Source organism: Sciurus vulgaris (genome assembly GCF_902686455.1).
Source record: "Sciurus vulgaris genome assembly, chromosome: 9".
NCBI classification, from domain to species: Eukaryota; Metazoa; Chordata; class Mammalia; order Rodentia; family Sciuridae; genus Sciurus; species Sciurus vulgaris.
This window is the reverse complement of record NC_136469.1, coordinates 19,169,874-19,194,981: the sequence shown is the minus strand read 5'-3', so window position 1 is coordinate 19,194,981 and position 25,108 is coordinate 19,169,874. Positions and strand designations below refer to the sequence as shown.

Below are 25,108 nucleotides of genomic sequence, written 5' to 3'. Positions count from 1 at the left end.
CTCTCACCTGCTGTTGAATGCCGCAGAGCTTGCAGGAAGGTCCTGAAAATGGTTCATTGGTGATCCTTCATCAATGCACACTGCCCTCCTGCCTGTGGGTTTTGGATTCTTCAGTGAGGAAGCTGAAGGCAAAACTTTGGGGAGAGGATCATTTGGGGGAAATAATGGAATCCCTGGAAGCAATCACTGTTCTATCCCTTTGGGGAGATTTTTCCCCACAGGGACAAAAAAGTGGCTTGATAAATGAACATCATCACCCCATTGGCCTCTCCATTTCTTTTCCCTTTGGAGAGAAATCTGGAAAAGCAAAGCCCCCCCACCACCACCTTCCCTGGGGGACACACCAGCTGTGCAGGGCTGGGTACACAGGACAAGAATACCTCAAAGTGCATAAAGTGAACAGGGCCAGTCAGTCCAGCCCTCTCAAAAACTCAAGGTACAAAAAACTGTTATCTTTCCTTGGGGCTCATTTCTCTCCAACTCACTTCTCCTTTTCAAAACTAGAAAACATGAAATATACTGAAACATGTGGAAAAATACTTTATTTCTATTTTCTTGCTGATGGACTAAAGACATCAGTGTAAACTCATTTGTTAACCTGTTAAGTCAGTCAGCCATTTGGATGGGTGACAAGAAACAACTCTATCCCGTGAGAAGAAAGGGCTTGGAAAGCAGGAAGCAAGTACTGGGGAGAAAGAAGACCCCGAAATATCTAGGCCCCTGCAGAGGTCAGCCATAAAATAAACTTTTTTGGTGACATCATGATTCTTGGCATTTTTTTGGTGTAATTTTTTTTATCAACATTAAAAAATATCGCATGACTCGCCACCTAATTACAAAAGAAAATGCACACACACAAAAAAGTTTTATTAACTTCAGTGCCAACACTTATGTGTGAAAAGTAGGCCACTGAGCATTCTTGAGAGACACACTAGATATTTAGTCTACAGGCAACTCTTAGGTGTGCGTCTGTTCCCATGCATAGCCTTGCCAAGGCCAGGGCAAGTGGGAAGAATCTTGAATTTAGAACCAAGCTCAGCATTCTAGTTCTGCTCGGTGGGGGTCATGCACTTACTGGTTGTGTTGCCTGGGTTACTGCACTAGCTAAGCAGAATTTCTTGAGCCACTGATGCTGGGGTAAGAGGAGGAGTGTGTTGTGTTGTGATCTTTGTTTTTTGTTTGTTCTGTTTCTTTGGGTGGATGGAGAGAGGGGAGAAGTGCAGCTGAAGACTCAGTATAGGTGGAAATTCATGGGTGGAAGGAAAAGTCTGCATGGCCCAACCCATACGGTAGAGGGAAGCCAGCGTTCAGCAAGCCAGGGACTCTCCCTCAAGGAGAGAGATGAACTTCAACTCTGCTTTGAGAGGAAAGGCCAGCCTGATCAACAATCTCTACATTGAAAAGGTAGCAACACAAAAAAAGGGGAAAATGTTAAAATCCAATTCATATTATAGTTTTAAACACAACCATAGGGTTATTCACGTTCATTTCTTCTTTAGGTCTCATAATAGTCTCTCACAGTATGGTTGTTTCCATCCTTATACCTGTACCCATTTAATTTGCGTGTACCTCAGAAGTCAGCTCCTCCGCTTCAGATTAGTTGCTTGAAACTTTAATGAATTAGAAGACATATTTCTGCAGAACAATACTTGCCATTACCAGATGTGCTTGGTAGAAGTGTCTCGAAACTGAATCTCGTCACATCTCCCACCTGATGCTCCCATCAACTATTTTTCCTACATAGTCCACTCTGACCAGCTGTGTAGCCCCCCCCCCACAATTGAGTGCACTCTCCCGGACTTGGGCTGTGGGGGGATTAGCTCTCTACCACTTGGTATTCCCTCAGAACCGGTCCTTAAAAATTGCCATTATTTGACTCTCTGACATGATTATAGAATCAAGGGTCCCAATCCAGCCCCCCACATTTAAATTACCCCAGACCCATGAGACTCAATTCCATTTTTAAAGATGTTGAGAGATTACATAGTTTTGGTCAGAATAAAACATTGCCAATTTTCACCATCTGCAACTCTGACCAGCAAGATTTTTTGAAACATATCAAATCTCTTCAATGTTGTAATTAATTCGAATAACATCATATATCAGATCTGTTGATTTAATAAATTCCAGTAGTTTTCTGGGTATGTCCCTCCTACTTGCTAAAAGACATCCCTTTGGGCCAAATGCCTAGTAAGGAGGAAGAATTGTGAGGTGAGGTCAGGATGTCACCCTCCAGGCTCCAGGTGAGCCCAGCCTGAGGGCTTTTTCCTTCTCCTAGGAGCACACAGGAAGTTAAATGAAAATCCAGTCCATGTCCTTTAGTTTCTTCTGAAACACACTGGACTGAACTTGGCTCAGGCTTCCCAACTCCACGCTCTGTCATGATCCCCGGTAGCCTCTTATTTCCACTGAGGGAAGACCAGGTTTGAGGACTACTGGGTTGTTTTTATAGAAATATAATGGGTGCCCCTCAGAATCCCTGGGGTCTGATCCATTTCCCCTCCCCAGGGCTTTCCCTTGAAAGGGCAACAAGTGTCCATGAGGAATCACTGCATCTGTCTCTCTTGTTCCCCCAGGAGCAGCACCCAGTTGGGATTCCCAGGACCACAGGCCCCTTGCAGTCCAATGTGCCCCCAGGCTCGAGTGGCCTGGTCTCTGGGGGCAGTCCTGCTGGTCCCGGCTTCCTGGGCAGCCAACCTCAGGCAGCCATCATGAAGCAGATGCTGATTGATCAGCGGGCTCAGCTGATGGAGCAGCAGAAGCAACAGTTCCTGCGGGAGCAGAGGCAGCAGCAGCAACAGCAGCAACAGCAGCAGCAGATTCTGGCTGAGCAGGTAACCTGCCCCCGTGGTGTGATCCATCCATTCAGCAAGCACTTATTTGGCACCTGCTGTCAATGAGGGAGTCACCACAATCCCTGTCCCCTGCTCACAGACCAGCAGTTCCCAGGATCATAGAAGAACCTACAGAATTTAGAGCTTTTCAATTAGTTAGGCTCTTTCCTATAATGAATTACTTTGTTCTTAAAAGACAAGCTTCAGCCATCAATTTGAAGGCCCATTTGCCAGAGACAGTTCTTCAATTCAAGGCTGGCTCCTTTTCTTCTGAACTCTGGTACGGGGATCTGCGTCATCAGCTTGCAGTGGGGTCTGGCTCTCATTCTCCTGAAGCACTAATATTTCTAGCATGAAGCAAAAAATAATTCCAGGAACTTTGTTTCTTGGAAGGAAAGTGGCAGGAGGAGAGACTGCAAAGAATTCTGCAGAATTGGTCATGAACAATGGCCCGGGAACAATAGCAGAACAATAGGGCCTGCAGAACCACCTGGAAACCTGAACTAGGGGTCACGGAGAGGGTGAAAACTTAAGAAAGTTCCTGACAGCTTTTAAAACAGCTCAGGAAATCTGTGAGTTAAAGGAAGGCCTGACACAAATACACCATTACCTTAGGCATCTTTGTCCACCCCTGCCATATAATTCCTCCAGCTTTGAAAGAAAGCCTTCCCTGCAGACTGCTCCTGTAGGTTTTGATTTGTTTTGTTTTTACAGATGCCTGAACCTGATTTAGTATTATCCCAGGGAAGGCCTGAGGCCACCTGCAAGAGATTCCCAGATGGCCCCTGTGGGGGCCTGCCCAGGGGATCTCACAAGGCAGCTTCTTTATTGTAGGAGGTGTGAGGTTGTCACTAAAGGCTCAAGGCCCAACATGGCTCTGACTCAGTAATCCTTCTAGAATGTTCCTAATGGGATCAGAATTTTGGAAATTTACCAAGCATCCATCACTGCATATTTACAAGATACCATATAGGACACAGGCTTATTGAGGTCCCTACTAACCAAGAACAGCAGTTCAAAGTAACACCGGTTATCCCCCAAAGAGAAAAATTGCACTGTTGGGCACAGTTCACTCATGTTCCCTGTTTTTGCTTTGCTTCCTGAACAGCTGTGTAATTATCTCCCTTTTTACCAAGGTCAGTCAGCCGCCTGGCAGCTATTGTACAAACAAACCTCTATCCCTCTCACCCTGCATAAGGTGTGTGACAAGGAGCCATGCTAATATCTTTCAGGCAGTGATAAATGCAACTGCAGAGCGAAACTGGGCTTTGTAAATCCTCTCCTCCGCAATCCCAGGAAATTTCAGGTGTGCCTCAGATGTTGAGTGATGGCTTTTGATATGTGTGCTGTGACCAAGGCACTGAGGGGAATCAGGGTGACCAAGCAGAAATCACAGAGCCAGTCCCGGGGTGTTCCCACCCGGGAGCCAGGTCAGCCAGCCCTAGGGAATACAGGAGAGGTGTCAAAATGATGCCCAGAGATCAGGGGGCAGAGACTGAGCCAGACCCCTCAGAATCTAGGACATGGACAAAGAGGGCTCCTTAGAGATGGTGGAGAGGACTGTGACCTAAGGCAATTTTTTAGCAACCATGTGAATTTATTATGAGGGTTCAAGCTGAGATGACCTTACTCAGGGTCAGAACCTGCCCAACCTCTTGCTTGCAATGGTGATTTTGAAACAAACCACTGACTTCCTCTACCAGATTAAGTTTGAATAATTCCCCTCCTACAGCTGGTTACACAGTCACATGAGATAATGTGTGCAAACGTCTTCGAGGGCTGTATGCTCTACACAAACCTATGTGGGGACCTGAGGTGGGACCCTGGTGTCAGAGGGCACTGTGAAGAGCTGCAGCCCATGCACCAGCCACATCAGAGTGGCATCTGCCCTGGGCCTGGAGACACCTGTTGGTACAGGCTATCCTGGGCAGGGGGCGGGGGGGTCTCCCCGTGGTGAGCTGTCAATGTTTTGCTAGAGAATAAATACTGACTGTCATATCAACACCTTGCTGATTTTCCATCTCTGCAGCATTGAAAGTGTCCCAGCATTTTTTAATTTTGGAAACAGCATATTGGAAACACTTGGGTTTCCTGAAAGGCCATGTGAGGGAAAACAGAAGGTTTTGGAATCCTACAGATCTTTGGGAAGTTTAAACTGATTTTCTCAGTGGGCTTGGTGGTCAGAGTGCAGCAGGTTGAAGGCAGGCACGGATTACCGTTCAAGGCCTCACTCTCCAGGAGCAAGGCCCCATCGCTTCTCCTATGTTCACCAAGGGTCAACAGAATTGGGAATTTTAGACACGAAAGAAGTTGAGATAGTAAAGTCCTATCATTTTACAAATGAGGAAATTAAGGTGTCATAGTTTGGATATGAAATATACCCCAAAAGCTCCTCTTAGTACAGGAATATGTAGGTGAAAGGATGGGGTTCTGAGAGCGTAACCTAATCAGTGCATCCTAGTTTGAATGGACTGACTGGGTGGTAACTGCAGGCAGGTGGGGTGTGGCTAGAAGAGGTGGGTCACTGGGGCACGCCCTGAAAGGATTCTTCTTCCTTAGGGCCCTTTCCTCTCTGCTTCCTGGGAACCGTGAGTAGAGCCATACTCTTTGGCCATACCCTTCTGCCAGGATGGTCTGCCTTGCTTGGGTCCAGAGCAATGGATTTGGCCAACCATGGACTGAACCTCTAGAACCATGAGCCAAAATAAACTTTTCTTCCTCTAAGTTGTTCTTGTCAGGTATTTCAGTCACAGTGAAGAAAGCTGACTCACACACAAGGCCAGGGAGCTTATGTGATTTAGAGATCACAGAGCTAGAGAGAGGCAGAGCCAAGAGGAAAATGGAACTCCTGACTCCTAACTCCATGCTACACTCCAAGTTTGTTCCTCCCTGTAAATGGGGCGGTTTAATTTATTTTTATTTTTATTTTTTTTTAATGCTAGGAATTAAACCCAGGGCCTTGATCATACTAGGCAAGTGCTCTGCCACTAAGCTCTGCCCCAGACCAAAATTCCTATATATTATGGGAAGTTTAGCTGAGGAGAAACTTTAAATGCTCAGCTAACTCTCAATAATGCCTCTATATTGCTGCCTAAAAGATTAGCCTGGTTTCTGGTCTACACTTTAATGGTCTGCATGTCGATAAATGTCAAGAGTTTTCTGCAGAGTCCTGGGTAGGCACTCAGCTGGGGTCAACAGGGTAGAGGCTGGTGTGTTTTTCTTCTTTGGATGCCAGAATGCTGGCTGGCCCTGTAGAGAAAAAGAAAATTATAGAGTTGCTCAGGAACAAACACAAGAGAAAAAATAGAAGCCAACACATGTGGTAAGAAGTGGTCTATGTGTGTTATTTTTATAATGAACACTCTGGAGAGCAAGGACTTGTTGTAGGTTCTTTATAGCCCTTGCAGATGAAAGGTGCTTCATGCATATTCAGCAGATGCAGGAAGGAGGTCAACTGGCAACCAAAGGTCCTGCAGTTTTTAGCTACTGGATGGCAGCCCTAGAACTAAAAGCTCTTTCCCTTCTCTTTCCACCTCACTCCTGGTTCCTCTCTCTCTGCACATACACATGATAATGATCACAACAGCCTCCCCGGTGTACTGGTAACAATGCTAGCAGTGCAGAATCCCAGGAGTAGCAGAAGAAAGGCAAAAATGCTGGCCTCCTGGATCTTGGTCTATGTGGAATCCCGTGTGGTTTCCTCAGAGCAGTAAATGCCGAATATTTTACTTGTAGAGATGTATGTTACAGGCAGTGTGGCTTCATGGGAATAAGATTGGCTCTTTTTTATAATCCCTGAGGATAACATCTTCCTATACCCAAAGCATATATTTAGGTCATTAAAAAATAATTGCTTTTCCCTTTGAGCTGGGTCTCCAGGGTGCTAAGGAAGGTATACAAGCCAAGGTTGGGAAATTCAAGTCCAAAACGCCTCTTTCGACACACATGCCTCATGGGCCCACAAGTCACACATCAGAAATGCAGGCAGACGTTCACCAAAAGCATGTACAGAAATGTTCATAGCAGAGGGACCATAACACAGCCCCATGCTAGAAACACCCAAGATGACCATCAGTGGTAGGATGGGTGAATCATGGTATGTTCATGTGATCAGACGCTATTCAATAGTAAGAATAAGAAAGCAATCAGTATAAATCTCAGTACGGACGAATCTCGCAAATATAGCAGTGAGTGTAAGAAGGCAGACACAAAAGCAGCCTTATATGAATCCCTTTCTACAATTAATTTACTTTTTATTTTTTAGTACTAGGGATTAAACCCAGGGATACTTTACCACTGAACTACATTCCCAACCCTTTTTTATCTTGGGACAGCATCTTCCTAAGTCACTGTGGCTGGCCTTGAACTTGCAATCCTCCTGCCTCGGCCTCTAGTGTTGCTGGGTTTGCAGGCCTGCTCCACCACACCAGATGAAAGCCTTTTCTATGAAGTACAAAAGCAGACATAACCAATGTACATTGTTAAAAGTTAGGCTGATGGTAGCCCTGGTCAAGGGAGGGTGATGACCAAAGGGGCACCAGGAGCTCCTGGTGAAGTTCTGCTCTGGATCTGTGGAGGCTGTTACCCGGATTGGGTTCACTTTGTGCAAATCCAGCCACCTACGTACTTTGCACACTTGCTTGTTTGCATGCTATTTTTCAACACAAAGTTGAGTTTCGGAAAACAACCCTCCCTTCCCCAAATGCCAGGATGTTTAATCAAGTGTCCTCCCTCACCTCACCTCCCCTTCACTTTTGTTCTCTCATTCTAGCAGTTGCAGCAGTCTCACCTCCCCCGGCAGCACCTCCAGCAACAGCGGAATCCATACCCTGTACAGCAAGTCAATCAGTTTCAAGGTGAGGACCTTCTGCACCCCTTCTGCCGTATGCTTCTCATTGAGAAGCAAGGGGAAGGAACGTGTGGCCAGTGGCACTGCCTTGCATCCTGTATTTGTGTCTAGAGCATCTCCCAAATATTTAGTGACTGGCAAGATAAGAGTACCAAGCATTCAGAATGGATTCCTGGAGGCCCTTATTGTGCCCTTATCATTTTGGTCACTGGGTCACTAAGAGCCCAAGGAGAATTGGGGTAGTTAGGGAAGGGAAGACTCAGGCAGCTGTCCTTTGGCAAAGGCACAGAGTATTTCACTAGTTTAGCAACCAGTTAAGACATCCCAGTGCCTGCTGGCCCAGTATCAGCCTTTTTTTATGTCTAGATGGTCATGTTAGTGACTACAGGGCCCCAAGTTCTGTGTTATATCTTTCTTGCTAATCTCAACAGGTGAGGTGACCAAAGCCCTCACTTCCAACAACCCAGTGGAAGAATCTGGCTTGCAACAACCTCTAGTCTCTGTGGAACGTAGAAGACAGAGCCTTGAGGCCAAGTGAACTGTCCCAAACCTGCCACCATTTGCAAAAATCCTGAATTGTGGTCCCAGTATCAGTGGGCACACTGTATTCCAGCACAACCACTTTATGTAAATGTAGAGGGCCCACTCAAATAGCAAATCCTCATAGTCTCCAAGAGAGAATCCTGGAGAGTCATGTATGGGGTGGAGGAAGAGCTAAGAACCCTTCCCAATGACCCAGGAGCTTCCAGGGGGCCACAGGGGCCACCCAGCGGCAGAAATCCTAATTCCCATCCTCTGCCTTTTTAGTTGGATCCAGATCCATGTTCTAACACCTCGATGTCATCTACCCTTTAAGAATCTGCTGGAAGCAGGTCCTTTGCAGGAAAATGGATGAAACATTATGATAAGTGAAATAAACCAAACTCAGAAAGTCAAGGGTCATATGAAATTGTATTTTTATATAATGCACATGTATAAGTATGTAACAATAAATCTCAATGTTATATATAACTATCATATACCAATTTAAAAATAGCGGGGGAAGAATTTGTTGGAAACTACAGAGCCTCTTGCACAGAAATTGCAAACTGTGACATCATTTCACATGTGTGACCCTCCTGGACTTTATCAACAGACGGGGTGAACAACTTCTGATCTGGGGTAGCACTTCTCAGTCTTTGGATTACAACACACAAGATGATGAAAACTATTTAGTGGGTCACAACCAACATGTTGTAAATGAAATGCAATAGAAATTACCAGGGCCTATCAGAAATGTTTGTTCCTTTTACAAACCTATGTCTACCTATCCTGGATCACCCACTATGACTTGTGGCTTAATGAATGTGAAAACCAGTAGTGTTTACTTGGTCTTGCTGAAGAGTGCTTGTGAAAACACTGGCCTCCTACTCCCTTGTACCCCTGGGCCATTTATATCACCCTACACCCCTTTGGACTTGCCCTGGGGAAAGGACAAAAGGAATTGACCTGTGCACAGGTGTACTGATCAGTGCCAGTATTCTGTGAAGAAGCACTTTTTCTCATTTCACCATTGGTGGAGAAGAGTGAGGGAAGAGTTGTTGCAACATGCAGTCTTTGTCTCAGAAACAGAGCCCTCCTTTTCACCTGAGTCTCAAACTTCAGCCTGCCACAGAGTCACCAGCAGAGCTTATTAAAAGCACAGACAGCTGGACTGTGCATTCCCAGGGTATCTGACTCAGTAGGTCTGGCCTGGGGCCTGAGAATTTGCATTTCTAACAAGGAGTTGCTGATCCTGCTGGCTAGGGGACCACACATTGAGAATCGCTGCTTTATATTATAAACTAATTAAAAACATAAATGCTGATAAACCAAACACAGTGTCCCTTGAATTTCCTAGGTTCATGACTCACTTCTTGTTTTTTGGAATAAAGGGACCCACCAAAATTGAATAATTCCTCTGTGTTACAGGACATAGATATGTATTTATATGAGCTGTTCTGAAGGCTTTGGGCCTAGTTTAAAAGTTCTCGTTTAAAATGCAGGTAATCAATCTAGAAAGTTAGCTCCACATAAGTTAAAGTTAGTATGACAGTTTAGGACCTCTGAGCTGATTGGACTGAAATATAATAATTTATTTTACTGTGTTCAGTATTTTCATGTTTTCCGGGCTCCCTAGCTAGCATGCTATTATGCATCTGGGAAGATCATAAATTGATAGGTAATAAATACCATCCTCAGAGAGAAGCTCTATTAGGAATAACTTGCATGGTTATTACACCATGCTCTTACCCGCACACATTTTAAAGGTCTTAATGACCATCATTTGCCTATTGAGTTCCATGACTCTGGGTGATACTCCACACCTATAGGGAAATGCTTCTTTTTTCACAAATACATACTTGTGAGTGAAAATAGAACATAGAACCTTTTAGGAGGGAAAATCATCATATTGCCATGTCTGTTTAAATATGGAAGATTTTCTTTGACATTGTAATGTTAGCCAGCAGACAAGAAAATTAACGTGACTACAGTGTCTCACAGTAATATCTGTTTTAGACAAAAAGAAAAAGAAAAAGTAGTCTGTTTAACATATGTAGTATTCAGGTAAGGACAATTTAATTCTCTGGATGCATTTGAATTTTTTTTTCCTTTGTATGTTTAAAATTACTGAAGGCATAAAACTGGGTTAATAAAAGGCTTTTTATTTCACTTAGGCTGAAAATATTGTGCTGAGTGCTGATTTTTAAATTTTTTTTTTAAAAATAAGAATTACATCTAGGTGGTGCAATCATTTATGCTAAATAAAAATAATGGTTGGCTTTGATTAATGTTTCACTACCTGTTAAAGGGCATTTCAACATTTCTGCCCTCTAAATAAAGGTACCTATTCCTCATTCACAAAATTAGTCCAGACAGTATCCAGTCCTTCAACATCCGTTATAAATATAAAACCAAAATGTCCAAATTGTGAAAGTCCTTTCATCTGTTTCCAGCCTGTTTATTTGAGTCTATCCAATCAGTCTCTGAGTCAGCAATATTTTTCCCTTAAATTTTTTGTAAACAACTCAATAACTCATCTCGCGATCTGATTGGCCATGCAGTCGATATAAATTCAGTGATTAAGGCCACAAAACTTTATAACAAGATTACAAGTTGAAGGAGATACTACCATCCAGTGTTTGACCAAAAAAGTTTGATTTTTTCCAAAAATCACTTGAATATAATTAAGCTTAAAACAAACAAAAAAAATTGAAATATTTCTAGGGATTTAGGTTCCTAGATCCTTCAGTTTCCCCACAATAGTGTTTCATTTTTCAGTGGAGCTTCATATTGATTCCAAGCCGCAAAAACTTAAGTCATAATCAAAATTCCCATAATTTTCTTTCTTAAAGAAAGGAAGAAAATATGGAGACATATTTGCTACCCAGAAATCAATAACCCCATCAGGAAGACAAAAACATGCTTCAGTTATCTGCCAAGGTGCCAGGTTTAACAAGGTTAGACTGTTCCAGCTGGTTTCTCATCACAGTTCCAGATGGGATCAAATTTGCTTATAATATCGATCAGCTCCTGAGCTGTACCTTCTCTAAATGTCCCGGAAAAAGAACTATTTTTCTTTTTCCCATAGACTTAATCATTAGCAGGGTCATAGAAAAATCCACTTTTGTGCTCCTTCCTGCCCTTTACAACATTAACTGGTGTTCCACGGGTGACATCTCCATTTACTTGGCTGGTCTGGACATCATGGGAACCAGGAAGAAAGGCTTCCCTCAAAAGCCTAATTGAAGTTAAATGACTTGATTCCAATACTCTGGTCAACTTTTAAGCAGCATCATTAGAATGGTTGATGATCTGCAGAGAGAAGTTCACAATCATTGCCAATGGGAAGGGTGGACTTTGCGACAAAGTTCATAACCAAATGGCAAAGAGCAGGATGATTTATTTTTCTAGCTCTAGAAGCTGATCAGTTTGAACTGACATGTATATGAGTCAGAGAATCTGGAGAACGTGGAAATCTACTGAATGGATCTAAAACCTGTCCCACTTGTCAAAATTGTACTGGGCAGAAGCGATGACATCCGACCTCTCAAATCCTACTCAAGTCTCCAGGGAAATCAGCCTAATGGTTTCCATTGATAGCATTCTCTACTGAGCCACGTTCCACTTCACAAATAGAATGTGCAGCGTGATCAGGCATTTCCTCTTAATTTAGCTGGAAAGGTGAATTCCTCCTCACCTCCAAAGAAAATGGTATCCTATTGGGTTGATGGTATCATATCCAGAAGAATGAGAAATAGTTTGCTTCTGAAATGGGAATAGAATATCAGGTTATATTAAGTGCATACCTGTAATCCCAGCGACTCAAGAGGAGGGAGCTACAGGAGGAGCACAAGTTCAAGGCCAGCCTCAGCAACTTAGCAAGGCCCTAAGCAACTTAGTGAGGCCCTGTCTCAAAATAAAAAGTAAAAAGGGCTGGGGATGTAGCTCAGTGGTGAAGTACCCCTGGATTCAATTCCCAGTACAAAAAAAAAAAAAAAATTCAGAAAAATACTCATCATTTTTATTAAAGACGTATTATCAGAGCTAATCCTTTCATATTAAGAATTTTGTCATTCCCAAAGGAAATTCCAGAACCATGTCACAGTAGAACACTTATGGAGAAAAGTGAGTGATGTGTGTCCTGTGTTTTCCCGTAGGTTCACCCCAGGATATAGCAGCTGTGAGAAGCCAGGCAGCCCTCCAGAGCATGCGAACATCACGGTTGATGGCACAGAACACAGGCATGATGGGCATGGGGCCTTCCCAGAACCCAGGGACCATGGCCACAGCTGCAGCCCAGTCAGAGATGGGACTGGCCCCTTACAGCACCACACCTACCAGCCAGCCAGGAATGTACAGTATGAGCACAGGAATGACCCAAATGTTGCAGCACCCAAACCAAAGTGGCATGAGCATCACACACAACCAAGCCCAGGGGCCGAGGCAGCCTGCCTCTAGTCAGGGGGTCGGCATGGTGAGTGGCTTTGGTCAAAGCATGCTGGTGAACTCCGCCCTGACCCAACAGCACCCGCAGATGAAAGGCCCAGTGGGCCAGGCCTTACCTAGGCCCCAAGCCCCTCCAAGACTTCAGAGCATCATGGGAACCGTCCAGCAAGGAGCACAAAGCTGGCAACAGAGGAGCTTGCAGGGAATGCCCGGGAGGACTAGTGGAGAACTGGGCCCGTTCAACAATGGCGCCAGCTACCCACTTCAAGCTGGCCAGCCCAGACTGACCAAGCAGCACTTCCCACAGGGACTGAGCCAGTCGGTCATGGACGCTAACACTGGCACAGTGAGAACCCTCAACCCGGCTGCCATGAGTAGGCAGATGATGCCACCGCTCCCGGGGCAGCAGGGCACCAGCCAGGCGAGACCAATGGTCATGTCTGGCCTGAACCAGGGCGTCCCTGGCATGCCAGCATTCAGCCAGCCCCCCACGCAGCAGCCAATGCCCGGTGGCAGCTTTGCTCCCAGCAGCCAGAGTCAAGCCTATGAGCGGAACCCACCTCAGGACATGTCATACAATTATAGCGAAGGCGCTGGGGCGTCCTTCCCTGGACTCCCCGACGGCGCAGACCTGGTGGACTCCATCATCAAAAGTGGGCCAGGGGATGAGTGGATGCAAGAGCTTGATGAATTATTTGGTAACCCCTAGTCAAGAGGGGTCCCAAGAGCCACAGCTAGAGTGGTGCAAGCTCAACAAGTGAAAAAGAAACAGGATGTTGACCCGTCCTTGTTTTTTTGTTTTTTTGACCCACGTAAACTGAGCAAAACTACAGCTTGGCTGATGGTGGAAGAGCCGGGTAGCAGCCATGGCCCCCCGGGCCTCATTCACCTGGTTTTCACACAGCAATAGAGCCGAGATGCCATGCTGATCCCTGCTGCAGAAGAGGAGACGGGAGGGCAGGTGGGGAAGAGAAGCACGCGAAGCCCCTCTGCTCAGCGCCCCCTGTGATCGCCAGACCCAGCAAGAGCTGCTCCAGCCCAGAGGGACTGTGGCCAGAGGTGAGGAACCGCCAGCCCTCCTGCTCCAGGTCCCGCAACTACAGCTTAGGAGTCACAAGAGACACAGCCTCGGCCAGGAGAGACCCACAGAGGCTGTTAGCGACTACACAGGCCAGGTGCACAGGTCAGAAATGGTCCAGACTCTGAGTGGAAAGAGATGTGCCCTTCCAGACACTCCTGTATTTGGAGAGCAGGCAGGAAGAACAGGGAGCTGATCCCAGGAAGACAACCAAGGCTCCTACAGGCCTGTCCCCCCACCGTGACCCTCAGGTCGTGAGCTTGAGAAGGGCCATCCAGCAGCTGTAGGGAGCTGCCCAAAGCCAGTCAGCACTCCAAGTTGAGCTAGAGTCTTTGGGGGTCAATACAGTAACACATGCAGGTGACTCTCATCTGCTCCTGGTGACCGCAGGGTGAATGGACCCCTGCTGGATGTGTGTGTCAGCCAGCTGGGCTGCTTTCCTCCTTCACCCCTGCCTCTGGCCCGCCTCTCTGCACCCCAACCTGCCTTTGCTTCTCCTTATAGACTCTCCAAGAAGAAGAGAAGCTTGGAGCAGAGTCAGAATAAACGCAAGAACCGAGGCACTGCCTGTAACGCAAAGGCGACACAGGAGACTCTCCCGCTTGTAGAGTCGCATGGACGTCTGCTTGGAACAGAGGGCATCACGCTGATGTTTGGGTGTGGGTTCACGTGAGCTACACATCCGATACTTCTGATACCCCCAGGGAGGATCGGCCTGGAAAACACCCGTTCTGACTCTCTTGGTGAAAACCCCAGGGGTGTCATTCCAAATTGGCCTTGCTCATCATTCCTATCCTCAAACACAAATCTGAAACCCCAAGATGGAGGAACAGAAAAATCAATAGCTCGGCCTTACAGATTTGGATGGTGAACAGGGGAAGATGTGGTTCCTTTCCTAAAGGCAAAGCGATCCACTCTGGAAATTCTGCACCGGTGCTCTCTAATGCACCCAGGTCCACCCTAAGTGACACCTCCATGTCACAAGCCTTGTCTGTTGGTCTGCCTCCCCTTCCATGGAGGCAGAGGACACAAGTTGGAATGGACTTTCCTCCTGTCCCCCGTCCCATCGTGTCCTGCATGCTGGCTCCCTTCTGTGCACTCAAACACATCTCGCTACGGAAGATCAGAGGCCGTGGAGGCTGCACTGGCCGCGCGCACCCTGGGAAACTGCAGAGAAGACAAGTTCCAGTGGAAAGCTGGGGCAGAGGGCTGTGGAGAGGAGGCAGGCAGGCATCGCCCTTGACTTGCTTGGCATCTGCCAGGAGTTCTAGGCCTGCTCAGCAAGGGGCAGGAGGTGAGGCCAGAGGCGCCTGGCCGATGGGAGGTGGTGGTGGGGTGACCGTGAACTTCCTGAATGGGGAGGGAAGCTGAGAGGAAACAGATGAAAACCAAAAAGTAAAAAACATGCGAAGACACAGAATGCATAATTGTTACCCTTTCCTGCAAGGTTCAGGAAATAAATACATAAGCAATGAGGAGGAGCTGGAGGTGGCTGATGGAGAGAGAGGTGGGCTCCAAGATCTCCTCAAAGCTTCCTCCACGCGCTCAGTCCTGGGACCAATGAATAGAGAGGTAGATTTTAATAAGGTTGTTTTGTTTTGTTTTTACTACGGTGCTGATGTATATGTAATGTCTAAAAAAAAAAAGTTATTTGTACATAAGTTTTTACAATACTGCAGATATCACTGGGTCTACTATCTGTAAAAATATATACATATAAATATATATATACTGTTTGTTTAAAATAGAGTATTTTTATTTCATTCCTTCACTCATCATCCCAGCAGTGGTATTGCACTTCAAATGACATCTAATGACTAATTTGTACTGTATGACCTATGGCAACTGGCTCCATTTGATTCAGATTTTTCTAGATTTCTGTTTTTACTTTGTACATTGAGCATTGCTTATTTCCTTTAAGAGATGTACAGAACTCTGAAATGTAGAAATGAAGTGATGTTGACATACCACTTTTAAAGAAAAACAAAAAACAAAAATAAATAATCATTATCTGAATCCATCCCAAGTAGAGTTCATTTGGGATCCTCAGCATTAATTAAGCAGATAGTATTATTCCTGGGTTTTAATTGATTACGGCAGTTCTTTTCTCAAAACTTTGCTGTCACTATTTAGACTTTTGTCTAACAATAGACAGCAATCATTCCTGGCCTTTTTAATTCAACCACACAACTGAAGCTTTCTAAATTTGCTGGTACATTCTGAGGGGTATTTCAAAGGGAAGGGGAAAGTCTCCTCGGCAAGGGACATCCTGGGGGGTCCATTTATCGATCTGGTACCATAGCAACTCAATTTCCACCTGGCTTATTCAGAGGACTCTGAAAATGGACAATAAAAATTTTATGGGACAAAAAAAAAGAATCAAGAAATAAGCCAAGCATGGTGGCACATGCCTGTAATCCCAGCTACTCAGGAATTAAGGTGAGAGGATTAAGAGTTTGAGGTCAGTCTGGGCAACTTAGCAAGATCCTGTCTCAAGAAATAAAAAGGTCTGGGGATGTAGCTCAGTAGAAGAACCCTCCTGGGTTCAACCCCCAATCCTACACAAAATTAAGCAATGTGTTGGGGCAGGGAATAACTTGGGGGTCTTACTCCACTACAGTGGACACCATCAGTAACAGTCCTACCTCCTTGAGTTTCTTCTACAGCCCATGGAGATCTCTCAAAGCCATGGCCCAGCCTGGCTTTGCATGCACCCACCCCCAGAATTGAAAATGCTTGCAAGTTTATTCCCCTCCATTGACTGATTCAATGCCTCACTTGTGTAGGATAGGAAAAGAATTCATCTGTTGACACACACTGAGATACAAGGTGTGAGCTTCCGGCAGGGTCCCGCAGAGGCTGGGACTCAGCTACTTCCTTGCTTGGTTTCTTCCTCTGCTCAGTCCTGTCTCCTCTACTCCCTTCCCTTTCTCCTTTGGCAAGCCCTTTATTAATAAATTACACACATGTGAATCCATTTCTCTATTTCTAGAAGACCTGTCCTAAGATTCCCATCAAACTTTAAAAAGCACAGTGAAACAATATATTTCAAAACTGTTTGGGGTGAGTGGAAAAAATAGACCACAGAACAAAGTCATCGTCAGAAATGGACCCAAAACAAAGGTGAGTTTTAAGATGCACAAACCAAGGGAAAGAAGGGATTTGGTTGGGGAGAAGTGGTTGACCCTCCCCAGGGTGGTCCCAGACTGGCTGGCACCAAACACCAGGGAGAACGCAGGTGACACAGGGCTTGGTCCCTGTGGACGTTAGGACTCTACCAGATAACGTGGGACATGAAAGTAAATCAATTCACGGTAGAGGGAGGCACAGAGGGCTGACCATAAGGATAAAAAGTCCAAATCTGAAAAGAGGCGATGACTCCTAGCTCTGATGGGTTAAAACCACATTTGGGGGGACATACTGGGGATTAAACCTAGGAACACTTTTCTGCAGAGCTACATCCCCCAACCTTTTATTTTTTATTTTGAGACAGGTCTCAGTCACTTGCTGAGGGTCTTGCTATGTTGCACAGGCTGGCCTTGAACTCAATTCTCCTGCCTCAGCCTCCTGAGTTGCTGGGATTACAGGCATGGACTACTGTGCCTGGCAAAAACCACATACTTTTATTTATTCTAAAATTTGAAAATGGATGAATGGAATACCTTTCTCCTTTAAAATTATTTCTTATCTATAATCTTACTAAGGCTATAAAATCTTAGTGCAGCCAGCGTGTGGTGGGAGGAGGAGAGAATGAACGTCCCCATAGGAAGTACTGGGCATCTGACTGTCACAGCAGGGAGGCGCGGTTTGTGGTGAGGGATCAGGGGATACTCAGAAGCACCTGACCGCTTCTGCTTTCAACCATTCTTCCCAAGAAGGACTGTGTCTGGAGAAAAGGGGAAAAACAAATGATCCAGTATTTTTGCATATTATGACATTTTTGGCCACAACCCACCCCGATCTCCAACCCTGAAAAATAGGGAGGAAAAGGAACAGAATTATATCTTTGTGTGACCTGTGCTTTAACTTTTCTTCATTTTATTTTTTCTCTTCTTTATAGTATTCATTTTTTTATTTTTGTTTTTGTTTTGTTTTGTTTCCCCAGGCCTAGGGACATGAGATTCCTCTGGACTAGAGGAATATCTGTCTCATTTTGCATAACAGGTAAAGGGAACTATGCCAGCTTCCACCCTCGGGCCCCATGTCCCTACTCACATCCAGGAAACCAGGGATAGACCAGCAACAATAGCCGTGGCTCTCTGAGGACCACAGGATCCTAAGCAAACCTACGGTGTGCAACACGAGAAGCTTCCAAGTGATCAAGAACTTGATCTCTTAAGATTTTTTAACTATTGTCTAGGAACATTTTCAATCAGGAAAGTAGAAAGAATACCTATGTGCTTATCAACCAGACTTGACCACCGTTAGCACCTTGCCATAAATGCTTCACATACCTGTTTTGTGGAGCCATTTGAAGTAAGTTATGTGTATCCAACACTTCACCCCGCCTGTCAGGACACAGCTCCAGAGAGTCAGAACGTTCTCGTATGTTCCCGTCCCTAGCAACAACACCATGTCACACCTAAGGCAAGCCACATGAGTTACCTGATATCTCATTCTCCCTATTCACTTTGTCCCAGGGTCTCACACGTGCCTTTCCTAGCTGGTTCTCTCTAACAGGATTTGTTTGCTCGAGCAACTCGCACTGCCTTTTGGCTTTTATGTCTCTTAAGACTCGATTTATAGAACCTCTCTTATTGTAACATTGACTCCTGCTAGGTAATGAATCTGATTTCTAAATAAAATTTGCCAAATTACTAATATACTAAAAAATATATGTACGACTGTCAAATCCATCTGAAACCACCTCTTTGACCAGTACATCTGCTTCATAGCCAAATCTAATAGGCGTTGAAACAGCCAAGAGGTGACTTGGTGACAGTGGAATTAGAACGAAGGACACAAACCCTATGTTTCAAGATGCAAAGCTTATTGAAATAAGCCCACTGCCTATTTCCACATGTTGTTTATCCAAAGTGTGTGTGTGTATGTGTGTGTGTGTGTGTGTGTGTGTGTGTGTGTGTGTACGTGCGTGCATGGTTTGCACTGCCCTAAAGCAATTTAAGTGAAAAAATAGGACTTCCTTAAACATACCATAGTATAAGGTTTGGAAGGGTGGTTTGTTTTTGTTTTTTTATTCCCACTTCTAAAGGACAAGGTCACGTGGTAATGATGCTGTAGAGTCAAGACTCTGCACCCTCTCTCCCTTCGTTGTCTTCCAAATATAAAACAAAATGTCCCGATCCAAGTCACCATCATAACTGATTAAGAGCTATGCAGTGCTGGGTAGCATGGCCAGCAAGTGACAGAGTAGGAGAGGGTGACCTGGCCCTGGAGTCCTCACTGCTTGTCCAAAACCAAGCAGCCAAGGAGTGGGAAAGCAGGCCTAGTATCCAAATGTCCCCACTGTAGACCGGCAGTGCGCTCTGGATATTTAAACTGCTGCTTGGGATCAGGAGTTGGCTACATCTTCCTGCCCCACTGTTCTGGAAACACTAATATTTAGATGCCTTTTTTTCCGGAAAAATTGACAGAGAGCTCTTTTCCTAACGTTTATATGTGTTATGTCACTTTCCCAAGGTCTTTGTAGGCAATGAGGTAGAAATGTTCCCATTTTATAGAAGAAACTGAGGAAACGTCACCTGCGTGGTGCCAGTGACAGCTGCTAAGGCTCAGGAGAGCCACCTGGGTTCTGCTGACATGCCTTGTCACCCCTAAACCCTAGTGTACAGTGGAACCCACATCTACAGCTGGTGGTAGGACCCTCTTTCCTTAGACAGAGCCAAGAATAGTTACTTAGCATCCAATTCCTCAGTGATTCCTTGAAATGAAAACTTATTTATTTTCTTTTTCCTTTGTTCTTTATCAAGTGCATTTTCATAGTCAGTTTGATTTGTGCTATCAGTTGCTGGTTCTCTTCTCTAGCTACTATGTGTTTGCCTGACTTCTCCTCTTACAGCCATCCGATGCTTCCAAGCAGCCAGTGCAGGAGGCTCGGTTGCCTTAGCAGCATGTGTGAGGAACTTTCCATCAAGACAGAGGCTGTCTCAGAGGCAGGCAGGTTATGTCAGTGATCCACAGAGAGCCCAGCACACTGGTCAGGCTGCTGTGTCCCCACAAAAACAACTGTGACTTCAACACACACGTCCACAACCAGAGCTCAATATATGTCCCTTGAGGACATGGATGGACCCACCCCAGCAATTCCACTCTGAAGTAAACAGGAAGTGTATTCTCTAAAGGATGTGTTTCCACAAAGCCATTCCAAGAAAAACAAAATGAAGACTTTCTATTTATTTAACAAATGACACCACGTTACCTTCAGCGTGGAGACAGTTTTTGCAGGAATGAAAGGGAAGAGAAAAGCTGGAAGGACGACCTCAGATTCTTGGTAACATGGAGGTCCGGGTATTCTTCCTCACAGCAGTTTGCAAGCCCCAGGCCACCTAGCACAATCAACAGGGACAAAATCCCCAGGCTCAGCTTGAAACCACTCAGCCTACAGGGGGACAGGGAAAGGAGTGGCCACCAGGGCCACCATGAGGAGGCTGGGGGCCCTGCCCCGGGCCGCCTGTTGTCAACACTGCCCAGAGCCATGGCACTTTTGCCATTTGAAATCTTTCTCCATCACAAATGTTGAAGGAGATGCCCAGCCACACAGGTCAGTGGACTCTTTGATCACCCAAAGGATCATGGAGACTGGGCAAGATGACCTCCCCGCATTTGACAGCGATGACACACAGCTGTTGCACGGCCTGGAAGTCCCCGTACAGTGTGGTTTTCCGCTGCCTCTCCCCGCCTCACACCTCTGCGTGGACTGGCAAGACCTGGCCTCAGGCCACATGGATGACTTTTGCCGCCTCAAGTCCTGGTACTCTTGATAGCGCTCAGGATCAGGAAACTAGCCCAGGCTTCATTCTACCGCATCTTTCAGAAATACACCATTATTGGGCTTTCCTCACCTTCATTCAGTAGCTTCTGAATATCCCAGAAGTACTTGTGACGGCCATATATGTACACCAGTCCCAAAATAGCAGCAAAAACTGTGAAAGGGGTGTGGGGAGGGGGAGAAATCAGAGGGGGAAGGAAGGAAGGAAGGGAAAGAAAGAAAGAGAGAAGAAAGAAAGGAAGAAGAAAGAAAGAAAGACACTGTGGCAGTTTCTTAAAACAAGATGGAGATGGAGAAAATATTTATAAAATGCATATCTGACAAAATATACAATTCAATAATAAAAGAAAAACAACTCTTTAAGTGGGAAAAGTATTTGAATAGACAGTTCATAGGAAGATAAACCAATGTGCCAATAATCAGATGAAAAATGTTTCGCCAAGATTCAACACCAGCAAACTGCCCCTTAAGACCACAATGAGGGCTGGGCACAGGGGGCACACCTGTAATCCCAGCAGCTTGGGAGGCTGAGGCAGGAGGATTGCAAGTTCCAGGCCAGACTCAACAACGTAGTGAGACCCTAAGCGACTTAGTGAGAATCTGTCTCAAAATCAAAAATAAAAAGTACTTGGGAAGTCGTTCAGTGATTAGGCACCCCTGGGTTCAATCCCTGGTAGCGAAAAAATCAAAAACTGTAGTGACATAGCACAGAACTCTCTCTGTGAGTTTTGACAAGTGTACAGTTCACTACATGAAGTTTTGGAGTAGGCAAAACTAAATTTGTTACATTACTTGAGGTTATGGTTTGGAGGTGAGGTGTCCCCCAGAAGCTCACATGTGAGACAATGCAAGAAGGTTTAGAGGAGAAATGATTGGGTTGTGAGTCTTAACCCAGTCAGTGATTTAATCCCTGATAGGGGTTAACTAAGTGGTAACGGAAGTGGTGGGGTGTGGCTGGAGGAGGTGGAACTGGGGCGTGGCTATGGGGTATAGATTTTATCTGGCAAGTGGACTCTCTCTGCTTCTTGATCATCATGTGAGCTGCTTCCCTCCACCACACTCTTCTGCCATGATGTCCTGCCTCACCTGAGCCCCAAGGAATGGAGCCAGCTGTCAATGGATTGAGACCTCTGAAACTGTGAACCCCCACATAAACTCTTCCTCCTCTACAGCTGCTCTGGTCGGGTCTTTTAGTCCCAGCCATGCAAAAGCTGACTAGAACACTTGGTCATGAAGATGCTACACTCACCAGAATGGTGAAAATTTTTAAAGAACAATACAAAATGGTGAGGATGTGGAGCAAGTGGAATCCTCATACCGTTTTGCTGTGAATGCAAAATAATATAGCCCCTTTGGGAAATGTTCGGGTAGTTTCTTTAAAAGCTAAACATATCATGGACCCAACAATTCCATTTCTACGTATTTACCCAAGAGAAGTGAAAGCCCATGCCCATAAAGACTTGTACAAGAATGTTCATGCAGGCTGGGGAGATAACTCAGTCGGAAGAGTGCTTGCTCGCAAGCACAGGGCCCTGGGTTCGATCCCCAGCACCGCCAAAAAAAAAAAAGGAATGTTCATGGCAGCTTTATTAGTTACAAGCCAAAGGAATCAATAACCCACGGTGGGAGAGGCATCTGGGGGCAGTAACTCAGCAGGGAAAAGATACCGCTACTCACAACAGCATGACAGCCTCAAGAACATTCTGCTGAGGGAGTAGAGCAAGCGTTGCACAGTACATGCTGTACAATTCCAACGACATGAAGTGTGGAGTGGGCAGAACTAAAGAATGAAAGGTCAGAACAGTGTTTGCATGTGGAAGGGAGGGAGAGCACCAGCAGCAAACGTCCATGTTCTGGCCCTTGATAGACTCACAGAGATGCGGACACCTGTCAAGACTCATCAAACACTGAAGATCTGTGAATTTTACCACATGTGAATTTTAGCTCAAAAAAAAAAAAAAAAAAGTATGGATTACAATATGATATCCTACCATCCTGATGGAGGAGAATATCCACGCCTTCCCTGTGAGGACCCCTCCCTTCCTCAGCACTCCAGATGCAAGCCACCCAAGTCCTCTCATAAACATCCACATGTGGGACAGTGACATGCTGGATGAAGTTAGATTTGGTCACGAAGATTTCTTTTCATTCCTACTGTATACCAGGTGTTATTCTAAGGCTCGGATAAGCAGCTCCCTGCCTTCATAGGGTTTTTATTCTACCAACAAAGTCAGGCAACAAAAAAAAAAAAAAAATGGAGAAGAAAAATCCCAGACTTGAAAATACTGTGAAGAAACTGAAGAGGGACAGGACAGAGAAGAGGCCACCTTCAGAAAGGGCCCGGAGGGATGCTAAAGGTCTGGGATGCTGAAGGATGAGAAGAGGGGACCCAGCAAAGGCCTGGGGAAGAGAGGTGACAGAGACGCCTGGTGTGTGAGGGACTTGAAGGGTTCTACCCCTGACTACTGACTGACTCGCATAAAGCCAACAAAAACGGCCAGGAGAACTGACCAGCAACTGACTTTGGAAGAAAAAGGATGAAAAGAAAATCATAAGCTACCCCAGAAATCCTTTCCTGCCAGGCCATCGGACATCGTCCTCATTCCGCCCATCACAGGAAAGCCCAAAGGGTCAAATGGCAGAGACAGAATCCCATTATCAAAAGGCGCTTTGCTTATTAGTGATTAATGTGCCCTCATGTGAGGGGCACAGCCACTTCCATTCATGTCATTAAGGGACAAAAGCGCGAGTTGGAATGAAGTTCAAGAGCCTTTCTCTAAAGGTCATTTGATCTGAAATTCCTCAGTTGACAGTAAAAATGACGGGAGAAAGATGGATGGGGTTTCCTTTGGAAGCAGCAGGATTTGGGTTTCGTTCTTAGTAATCAAGTGCAGATTTAAATGAGGCCATGAGAGTTACCAGAAATCTAAGGGAGTGGATGTCCCCCGCCACAGCGGCCATGCTGCCTTAACTCCCTACCAAGGAGACTGGCAGTTTGGGTAGGGCCCTGAGCTCACCGGGGATCCCCACATCAGAGAGCAGGACGTTGGTAGAATTGCAATATACAAGCAGTAGCACTATTTGGAAGGATCCTTCTAAAAAAGTACATAGGTTTTTAGTAAATAAATATCTATAGATGCTCCTCTGAACTTGAAAGGGAAATTTTCCCTCTATTGGGTAAAGATCGAGTCAAACAAGTTACTTAACCTCTCTGTTCCTCAGTTTTGCCATCTGTAAAGTAGAAATTAATTACAGACTCTACTTCCCATGAAGGTTTCAAATCCTATAACTCTTATACATGAGACTTAACACTTAAAAATAGTGCCTAGCATAATAAGTGCTCAATAAATATCTACTATAATTATTCAGGTGAATATTTAATTCTAATAATTTAATTCTAATCAGAGTCCTGATTTGAAGACAAAGTTCATGTTCTTTTCATCCTCTAGTGTCCAGCATACAGTTCGTTCCAAGTTTTTTTTAAGTATTGAATTAAATCATAAAGGTCAAAGTTGGCAAACCTACAACACAGATTTATGAAGACGTGATTTATTTTGTTTAAAATCATTTTCAGGATTGATAACTGTATGGTTGCCTATCTGCTCTTTAATTACCTTTAAGCACCAGAGTCATCATTAGAACAGAGTTGATTTGTATTTTATGATTACCTTCATTGAAGTACCATCCCCCACCCATGATGTAATCAAGAACACAGGATAAAGCTCCACACGCTCTTGTCTGCAGGCAAAAAATAAAAACATGGGTTAATGTACGGGAAACTGCAATTATGCATTGATTCTTCATCTGTGGGTAAAAATCCAGTCTATCCTAACAAAAGTAATATAAACGCATAAAGAACTTAATCCTTCCTTTTAAAATTAATCTTCCAACGTGGTCCTCAAACATGTTTAAACCTCAAGAAGGGCCAAAATCATTCTCCTGCACAGAAACTGCCACTAATATATGAGTTACAGCTCTTTTCTACAAGACAGGGCTCCTGAGCCTGAAGATCATTCTGTGTCTTAGCTAAACCCCGAAGGTTACTTAACTCAGATTAAACAGATTTTGTCTCAAAAATTCCTTCACATCCATTACCTTCCGCCTGAATGACTTGGAACATTAAAAGATGGTCTTTAGATAATTCCCCTAGCTGGGCACAAGGGCGTACATCTGTAATTCCAGCAACTCAGGAGGCTCAGACAGGAGGATCACAAGTTCAAGGCTAGCCTCAGCAACTTAGGGAGACACTGCCTTAAAATAAAAATTAAAAATGGCTGGGGATGTAGCTTAGTGATGGAGTGCCCCTGGGCTCAATCCCCAATTGCAAAAATAGTAATAATTGTTATAATTATTATTCTCCTAAAATTTCCTGAAGTAAATGAACGTATTTAATCCCCATTTTATGAAGGAAGAAACTAAGGCCTAGAGCC

The 25,108-nt window shown here is 45.0% G+C and overlaps 1 protein-coding gene across 2 annotated transcripts in view; it reads left to right on the top strand.

The window, feature by feature from the left end:
• MAML3 (mastermind like transcriptional coactivator 3) overlaps positions 1-15,749 on the top strand; it is a 392,129-nt gene extending 376,380 nt beyond the window's left edge. The window contains exons 3-5 of one of the 2 annotated variants that reach the window (XM_079154813.1): positions 2,577-2,834; positions 7,609-7,690; positions 12,363-15,749. In XM_079154813.1, the coding sequence (XP_079010939.1) occupies positions 2,577-2,834; positions 7,609-7,690; positions 12,363-13,360 (1,338 nt within the window). In that variant the 3' untranslated portion in view covers positions 13,361-15,749. Of the gene's footprint in view, positions 1-2,576; positions 2,835-7,605; positions 7,691-12,362 lie in introns of both variants that reach the window. The other variant, XM_079154812.1, reaches the window with a different exon arrangement.
• Positions 15,750-25,108: the final 9,359 nt, after the last annotated feature.